This window comes from Rutilus rutilus (assembly GCF_951802725.1).
Source record: "Rutilus rutilus genome assembly, chromosome: 8".
NCBI lineage: Eukaryota > Metazoa > Chordata > Actinopteri > Cypriniformes > Leuciscidae > Rutilus > Rutilus rutilus.
Window position 1 is genome coordinate 29,532,034 of NC_140222.1, and position 8,990 is coordinate 29,541,023.

Below are 8,990 nucleotides of genomic sequence, written 5' to 3' on the forward strand. Positions count from 1 at the left end.
GCTTCATTACCACACTTCCGGTTCAGAAAAGGTCCTATTCCCGCTGTAAACACATCGCTCTGGGGTGGTGGTGTGCCTGACAGTTATAAATAATTAAAAAAACAACACATTTTTCATTTCAGTATTTTTTACATATAGTTTATCGCTAAGAATGAAGAAGTTTTTCGAAGACATCAAGAAGGATATAAAGTTCAAGTCAGCTGGGCCAGGAAAGAAACTTACAGAAGACTCGAGGTAAAAGATCAGATATATGGATATGATATCTGTCATCAGCTCTGAACCACACTGATCATGAGTTTATATATCATCAGATTACGATGATGCATCGAATAACAAGGTTACTTATTATAGATAATAACTGTTTTACATAATTCTGTATAGAGCAAGCTATTTATTTTTACACATAAAATCTATAGTAATGTACGGATTGTACCTGTCTGACTGCATTTCTAACATGATCATATCTGGAGATGGTGGGTTAGGAAACAGCATGTGCTAAATGCATCAATGTTTGAGTAGTTTTGGATCCGGAATAGGATCCGACCTATGAGTTTAACCTTATCGCTATAATTACTCATAGGATAACAGGCTTAGTAAAGGTCCCGTGTTGGTCACGTGGGAGTGATTTACACCTCAACACTGCTGCTTTAGTGATGTTTTTGGTTACAACAATCGTTTTAACCACAGAAATGAGAGGGTGACACCTGGTGTTTCGTGCAGCTCTAGACCTGAAGCCTCTCAGGCTGCTCACAGTAAAGGAGCGTCCAGGAAAGCTCCCACTAAAGGCGCACAGATGGCAGGGGCCGCAGCCCTGGCCCGCATCGAGCAGCAGCACCGGCCGAAAGTGTTAACCTCACAGGACGCCATAAGGAATCAGGGTACATCAAGTGTATAACTACAGCTTTTCCACTCAGATGTCTATGGAAGCTTTTTGTCCACCATGGAATAAAAAGGGAAATCCACCTCTGTGGATCTGATGGGTGGAGGGATAGAGTTATGGATAGGGTTAGGGTGTGGTTGGAGCTTCTAGCTACACCCATTATGCCAAAATTACATCTATGTTGTGTTCAAAATCACCCCCTATACCCTCATTCATTATTCCCCACAATACTCCACTAATATAGTTCACTTGAGGTAGTGAATGAAAACTAATGAGTGAATTCGGAGACTGAGTGCGCCGGAAGGGCTGCCGCTTTGCATAGTTTGTTTTTGATTTAAACAATTTAATGATCAATTATAAAGGAATTTATACCTGTATGATGTTACGCTGGAGCCACATTGGACCAGCAGTTTGGAAAATGGATGGATTGATGATTCAGCGCCATCTTCTGGTCAGACGCGGGAAGTTCGAGACTCTCACAGTGCATTATGGGTATTCTCTAGCCATTGAGCGTACATCGGTTGTACACTCGTTATTGCGGTCCATTGTGGAATTGAATGAGTGCACTCGATAACGTCCGCTATGGTGTTCGGACACCACTACAAATGGCTGGGTATAGAGGGCGATTTCGGACACAGCCCTAGAGAGGGGGAGCTGGACTTCACACTCCAGCCATGAGCAGACTCTCCTAAATTACCAGTTTATATTTCCCAAATATGAGTCAGAATTGCTATATATATATATATATATATATATATATATATACACACACACACACACTCTCGTACTCAGAGGTATAAAGGCTGAATTGTGATGTATATACTCACAATTAAGTATTTTATTCTGAAAAAAATATTGCGAGTAAATTATCTTTTTTTTAATTCCGAGTTTATATCTCACAATTCTGAGGAAAAAAAGTCAGAATTGTTTATCGCTGCATCCAAAATCCAATACTTACTGGAATACTATATAGCCTAGTATGCGAAAAACAGTACACTAAAAGAGTAGTATAGTTGCGTCCCAAATGGCGCACTATATACTTATGCTCTATGTACTTGTGCACTGTGTACTCATTTGTGTAGTGTATGAACTTTATAAGGTTATTTATTTGTCATTCAGTATCCAAGTCTGAAAGTCCAACTATATTTATACTATAAAACGTCATAGAGTAGTGCATAAGTACGCAAATTAGGATGCACCTTATGTCTGAATTCATAGTATTCGAAAAACAGTAGGGAAGAAGTACCTGGATGACCTACTACTTCCGGCAGGATTCTGAAGTGTGCATGCGATGGACACTTTACTATCCCATGAGGCCACGGGAGAGCGACGCAACTGACGCTGGTAGGTCACGTGACAATAACAACATGGCGTATGTAGTACGTCCAAATTTAATTCATACCACACACATTTATACTACATAGAACATACTTTTTCACAAGTTCATATGTAGCACCTACTTTAGTATATGATTTTGGACGCAACATAGGCTATATCTTGCAAATCTTCTACATCTTTTTTTCAGAATTGTGAGATGTAAACAGCTGAAGTTAGTTGAGTTATAAGTCTGAATTGTAAGCTAAAAAGTTGCAAGTACTTTTTATATTGTATTCCATGGTGGAAATAAGCTTCCATAGAAATCTTAAAAACATTAATAAAATCTTAAAGCATGAACAGCCACTCATTCTGTTATTGCATTTCAGTGAAGCGAGAACTTGAAGCAGAGGCGGCTGCCGTAGCGGCCAGTCAGAAGGACACAGATATCGAGGCAAGTCCGATGGTTTTATTGGGTTTTGTTCGTATTTAGCCGGACAATATAAGTTTATGCTGCCACCTGTTGGCAGGGATGCAGCATCACATAAAAGTGAATGTTTTTGCCATAGACTGTAAAAAAATATGGACAAAGCGTCTGTGACGTCACCCATAGACTTTCTGAAGAACGGTTTTGAAGCCGTTTATGGGGGGTATGGGCGGCGCCATCTTGGGAAATCCTAACCCCGCCCACCTTCTGACGCAGCGCGCGTCACTCAGCTCGCTCTGCTACTCTGGTTATCTCTGTGTATATTTTAGGCAACGAAATATGTTATAAAACACCATACTAACTCTTTTCGTTTTCATTTAAAGAAATCTTAAACATTATAGCCACACAAATGTGGTTCAGGCAACGCGTATTGATTATATTCACTGCACATAACGTTTGCCTATTTATAAAAAAACAAAATATAAAACACAAACCTGCCTCTTTTCTTTTTAAATATAATATAAAAATATTAAACATTTTAATATGGTCCAGGCAATATGTGCATTTGTACTAAACAACAGATGTTGCAGTAAACAACATTACAGATCATCTTCGTTGTATTAAAATTTAAAATGACAAAACTCAACCCAGTCTCTTTTTGTTAAATTTCAGTTTTATCAATATTAGCCATTATAAAAGTATAAGTAAAAGGTACAAGAAGCTATACAAATAAAGCAAACAATTCAGTCAAACATACAAAGTCCAGCGCTCTAGTCTAACCATACAACGGTAAAGTTAAATAGCTTATAAAGTTATGAAACTTCCCCTCAGCCAAAACGATTGGCCAGGGAACAAATTATAGATTCACGAGACCAAAAATCGCCCGTTAGAAATAGACAAGACGAATTATATCTCATGTTTAACCACTACAGAGATGCCAGAGTCCGCGGCAAACGTCAGAACGACTAGCCGAGGAAAGGCTGTTCCAGGCGGGGTACATGAGCGTTAAGCGTCCGCTGATCGTCTGGATCTCACAACTGGATAAAATTTTCATAAATCTTTAAATAAACCACAGATTTGAGCTTTAAACAACTACATTCTCACCTGAAAAACTCTTAAAACTACATTTCATGATACAGAAACAGTAGTATTATATTTCAACTGTGTTAAAAAATGGCGCTTCTTATGTTCTCATTCTCCTTGGCGCAGCCTAAGCTGTCAATCAAGCTGTCAATCAAAGTTAACCACGCCCTTATTTGTCATACATTTTATATCTAAATACGATCTAAACTAACGAGTTAGAAAAAAATTCACCCCCCTCACAGTTGTCAGGCACTCGGAACCTATCGAAAAATACAATAAAAGTCCATGGGACCAACCTGTAAAAACATGAATTTATGCTGTGAAAACTGACATTTTAACATGGTGGTCTATGGACATTTGCTCCCTTTTGGGACCTCCCTCTAGCGGATTTTCGATGTATTGCAGTTTTTCGCACTTCCGGGTAGGCTTCATTTTTCAGATTAGAATGTTGCCGCTTGGTTTTTGCAGACATATTTACTTAAAAGTCTTGTTCCAAGATAATGGCTGCATCCAAAATCGCAAACTTCCCGACTATATAGTTGACGAAAACAGTGTGTGAAAAGAGAGTAGTATGTCTGAATGCACGGTATTCATAAAACAGTAGGCGAAAAATATCCGGATGGCCTACTACTCTCTATGTTAATAGTATTTGGTCATGTGATCTAAACATAATTTTTTTTTTTTTCATTTTCAACACATTGGTTAAAATATATATATTTTTATATCTGTATGTGTAAAACTTGTGAAAAGCGGCAAAAATTTATTTAGTGGACCTTTAAATCTCATGTAAATTCATTTTACAATGATCATTTTTTTAAATAGTTGCACGAAATAAAACCCCATTAAAATTAATTTACATTTTCACGTGGTTCCCAACCCGTATGATTACCACTCATTTGTGGGATATAAATGTTTACATGTAAGAAACCAGGTTAAATTTTAATATTGTATAAATAAAATGAATGGTGACCGAAACTGTCAAGCTCTAAAATGACCAAATGCAGCATAAAAGTATCCTACAAAATGCCCAATTCTCTATTATACATAATTATATGATTTCAGAAGAGTTTGTAAGTTATTGTTCAGTGAAAATGTATCAAACGATGGCAGAATTGTCATATTTAGGTGACCTGTCCCTTTAAGATTCAATACTCTTTTCCTGACTGTGATCATTAATACCTTTTCCAGGCCTCCGGGGTTCCGCAGAAGGATCCGTCTTGTTTCTCAGTGGCGGGAGTTTTCTTCATCTGCCCTCTTACTGGAAAAACCTTAACAAAGACTGAAAGAGAGATGCACATCAAGGAAGCCATTCTTATGGTGAGATTACAAGACAAATCTGCGAGACTTTACGAAATGACACGTGGATTTGACTAAAGGTGCTTCTTTTTCCACAGAGGTTCTCAGAGGATGTGATGGAGGCCTCCGTTATGATGATTCACACCTTTAATAAAGACAAAGAGAAAGTGAAGGCTGCCATTGACATCATTAGCAAGTGAGGACTGTTTAGTAGGACTATATTAACTTTCTACGACGTGTTTGTAAAATGTACAACTGAAATCCAATGACAGGTACATCGAAAACATCTGCAAGAATCCGACTGAGGAAAAGTATCGGAAGATCAAAGTTAGCAACAAGGTGTTTCAGGTATGTTCGTTTTCAGCCAGGATAGAGAAAACTGAATTTATGAAGCGAATTCACTCACATCTTGTTGTTTCACTCGTGAAGGAGAAGGTCAGTGTGATTGAAGGATCTCGCGAGTATCTTCAGGCCCTGGGATTTGAAAGCACCGCGCTGCCGGTGGACGGCGAAGGTAACGCCATTACATTTCAAAGACAAGCGTGCCATTTCTTTAACGCCGAGCCCTGACACATCTCCATCCCTGAATAACATATCTCAGATAGGACTGAGGAGTACCTGGTGTTGCCGCCGCAGGAACCGGACGCTCTGGAGCAGATAAAGGTGGATTTGGAGCTGCTGCAGAAGGGCGAGCCAATCAGAGCCAAGCTGGATCGCCAACCGCAGGTCTTCAGACCCTCGCAGAACGCCACAAACTTCGAGTTGCCCCCAGACTTCTACAATCTGACTGCAGAGGAGCTGAAGAAAGAAATGCAACTTAAGTAAAGAAATCAACAAAAGTCGTGTTTGTGCTAAGCTGATGAAGAAAGACTCGTACCATGTTTTTATGATCTTCTTTCATCACAGGAATGAAATCGTGGAGAGGAACGCAATGCTGCGAACGAAAGCCATGCGTGAAAAAGATGAGCAGAGAGAGAGAAGAAAGTACAACTACGCCCTTCTGAGAGTGCGGTTACCGGATGGAAATATACTCCAGGGTTGGTAGTTATTCTTAATTAGAAGAGTCCATTTGTCAGTGCGTGATTTAGCTTCTTGATTTAGTACTTTAACTCGCATTTAAACGCCCTGCAGGCACGTTCCTGGCGTGGGAGAAAGTGACAGCGTTGTACCAGTTCGTGCGTGATTCGCTGGAGAACGGCTGGCAGCCCTTTGAGCTGGTGGTTCCTGGAGGACAAAAACTGAAGGACGCCGAGGAGTTCGCTCTGAATGAGTGCAACCTGGTAGGTGCAGATCAAAGAACACTCTGCAAAGTTGAATTTACTGAACAATATTTGAGTCACACTTTTGTTTTCTCCTTCTAGGCCCCAGCGGCTCTGTTGATATTCTCGTGGGACGCCGCGGTGCTATCAGACATCGCCGCCGCGGGAGGAAAGACCGACGTTCTGCTTAAAGCAGCGTTATTAGAGAACATCAAGAGCATGAGCTGAAATTGAGTCTTGCTGTGTCTCCCTGTCCCGCCTGCGTTCTCTTGTGATTTTCCTCTCCCGTCGTCCACAACCCCACAGGATTGGTTGAGTCCACAACATGTGCTAGGTGGATTTATATGGCGCTAACAACAGGAGTTGTTTCCTGTCAGTGATGTATTACGGGAAGTGTTAGCACCTTAAGGGCCCATTTCTAAACAGTCTGTCCTATTATAACGCATTGTTGCTTGAAGTAACATGACCAGTCATCATATGATAACGGAAGAAGCTCAGTTTGCGCACTGTGATCTGGTCTGCGAGTGGATCTGTTGTAATCTTAAGCACTTTTTAGCTATTGCTTAGAGAGAAATGTTGATTAATGTACCATAAAATCTCATTGTGTCAACGGTTTGAAATTGATCTAACATGAGCACCACCAAGTTCAGATTGTCTCTTGTTTTGAATTGAAGTTGTTTCCTGCTTAACAAAAATGAGACTACGCCTGAATGTTATTACGCAACTTAAATTAGACAAAAAGCTGTGGTCTGCAACAATGATCTACCTCCTAATAGAGATAAATGTATGTTCAATTCAGTTGTCACCATGTCAAGTAATTGACTTGTATAATTATGCCCAAGGTATACTTGTTTTTACACATGCAGCATGTTTGATGGTTCCCCCCCTAATTGTGTATACTATACGCTCCCTTTGCACATGCAATTTTTTGCAATGAGTTTGTCCTCAAGGTGCTGACATTGGCGACTGTCACAGTTGAAAAGAAACTCTTTTTGTAATTGACAAGCTTGTGTGAGGTTAAGATATGCGCAACTGTAGTTTAAATGAATATTAAAGGGATACTCCACTTTTTTTGGAAATAGGCTCATTTTACAACTCCCCCAGAGTTAAACAGTTGAGTTTTACCGTTTTCGAATCCATTCAATCCGTAATAATCAAGAAACTTTGTTGCCGTACCATGGGTGCAGCAGGCGTAATGATATGACGCAGTGCCTGAAAATAGTCCCCAGCTCGGTAACTTCCAACGTGACCGGGACTAAGTTTGTCTAACCTATTAGACCTATTTTCAGGCGCTGCGTCATATCATTACGCCTGCTGGACTCATGGTATGGCAGCAAAGTTTCTTGATTATTACGCAGGAATGAGAGTAGTTCCCAGCCTAGAAAATCGCAACTTTTCATTTTCTGTCGGTCTTAGTACACGATGTAACTACAGAAGAGTCCAGTTTTAAATAGGAAAAATATCGAAACTCTTTGGTCATTTTTTTGAGAGAGATGCTAATGGTCCTGTCCGATTCAATGATCTATGCTAAGCTATGCTAAAAGTGGTACCGCCAGACCCGGAGATCGGCTGAATGGATTCGAAAACGGTAAAACTCAACTGTTTAACTCTGGGGGAGTTGTAAAATGAGCCTATTTCCAAAAAATGTGGAGTATCCCTTTAAGATATTTATGGCTCATAACCTTTATATATAGCGCAGACACTGGACAAGGACGAAACTTTCTAGTGTGTCTTGCGTGGAGCACGTCAAAAATCCCCCTCATTTTCAACCTGGAAGTAAGCTATTACCTAAATATGCAAGACTTCTGATTCTTAAGCCGCAATAGGCAGGTAGAAGAATAACAGTAAAGGATAACCAATATTCGCTATAAACCAGTGTTTGTAAAAATGCACCAGTTCTTACGAAAAATAAATGAAGTGGATACTTTGGGTGTTAGTGTAGATTATAATGCTCACTGATAGGGATGTACCGAAATATAAATTCTAGGCCGAAACCCAAAATCTTGGATGCACTGAAAATGACAAAAAAAGTAAAAAAAAAAAATTGTATAATTGTATTATTATACTTTTAAATTAAATGCAATAATTTGACTGAATCTGAATTTAAAAACTACAAGCCAATAAAATAAAATAACCACTTTAATTAAAAGTGACCCAAAAATTGGACAGAAAATAGCCTTACCTTAAAATATTAAATATCAATTAATTAGTCTTCATTCAGTTTATGCAACAAAATCAGATTTAACAGATTTTTTATTTTGACGAATTATCAAAAGAATATAGTCCTACAAAGCTATTGTTATCAGAGCAGATAGCAGAGATCATTTTACAGCACAGTATAGGGCTTACAGGGCTTATGTTACAGCACAGTATAGGGCTTTTGCAAACAGAAACTGTCTACTCCAGAGAAATTATGTCGGCACGTTACTTGAGCGGACTTTGCTTTTCCGGTGAGCGCGAGCGGTACATGAGTTGAGCGTTTGGGCCGTGAGCGGCCGAACAAAGTGCGCAGCACACACACAGAACGGAGAGCGCGCAAGAGTAAAACCTGATCGCTGAACCCAGAGGGGCTGGGCGGCATATTTTTGGTCATTTTTTCCTCTTTCGGCCAAAAACCACAAATAATGCCATTTTCGGTGCATCCCTACTCACTGATTGAACCATGCTATATTGTAAAAACTGCTTGTATTTTGCACTTTAGTTTAAATGTGTTCTGATGCTTTTGATGTGA

General features: G+C 39.6%; 1 protein-coding gene across 4 annotated transcripts; it reads left to right on the forward strand.

The window, feature by feature from the left end:
* Positions 1-11: 11 nt before the first annotated feature.
* On the forward strand, positions 12-8,282 carry ubxn6 (UBX domain protein 6). 4 transcript variants are annotated; one of them, XR_014628386.1, is made up of 12 exons: positions 12-234; positions 688-878; positions 2,584-2,648; positions 4,893-5,021; positions 5,099-5,196; positions 5,273-5,348; positions 5,430-5,514; positions 5,602-5,821; positions 5,907-6,037; positions 6,132-6,280; positions 6,362-7,341; positions 7,878-8,282. XR_014628386.1 is itself a non-coding variant. In XM_084417298.1 (11 exons), exons 1-11 carry the CDS (start codon positions 152-154, stop codon positions 6,485-6,487), a joined length of 1,353 nt encoding a protein of 450 aa, XP_084273424.1. In that variant the 5' UTR covers positions 12-151; the 3' UTR covers positions 6,488-8,282. The 4 variants fall into 4 exon arrangements, 3 of the variants coding, with proteins under 3 accessions (XP_084273424.1, XP_084273425.1, XP_084273426.1); XM_084417298.1 differs by having other exon boundaries at positions 6,362-8,282; XM_084417299.1 differs by having other exon boundaries at positions 721-878; positions 6,362-8,282.
* The last annotated feature ends 708 nt before the right edge of the window (positions 8,283-8,990 follow it).

What these genes read in the sequence shown, in the direction of transcription:
- ubxn6 (XM_084417298.1), top strand. Translation starts at nt 152, where the DNA reads ATGAAGAAGTTTTTCGAAGACATCAAGAAGGATATAAAGTTCAAGTCA. An exon ending in AAACTTACAGAAGACTCGAG is followed by an intron (nt 235 to 687) that starts GTAAAAGATCAG and finishes TTTTAACCACAG; the next exon opens with AAATGAGAGGGTGACACCTG. An exon ending in GCTGCCGGTGGACGGCGAAG is followed by an intron (nt 5,515 to 5,601) that starts GTAACGCCATTA and finishes AACATATCTCAG; the next exon opens with ATAGGACTGAGGAGTACCTG.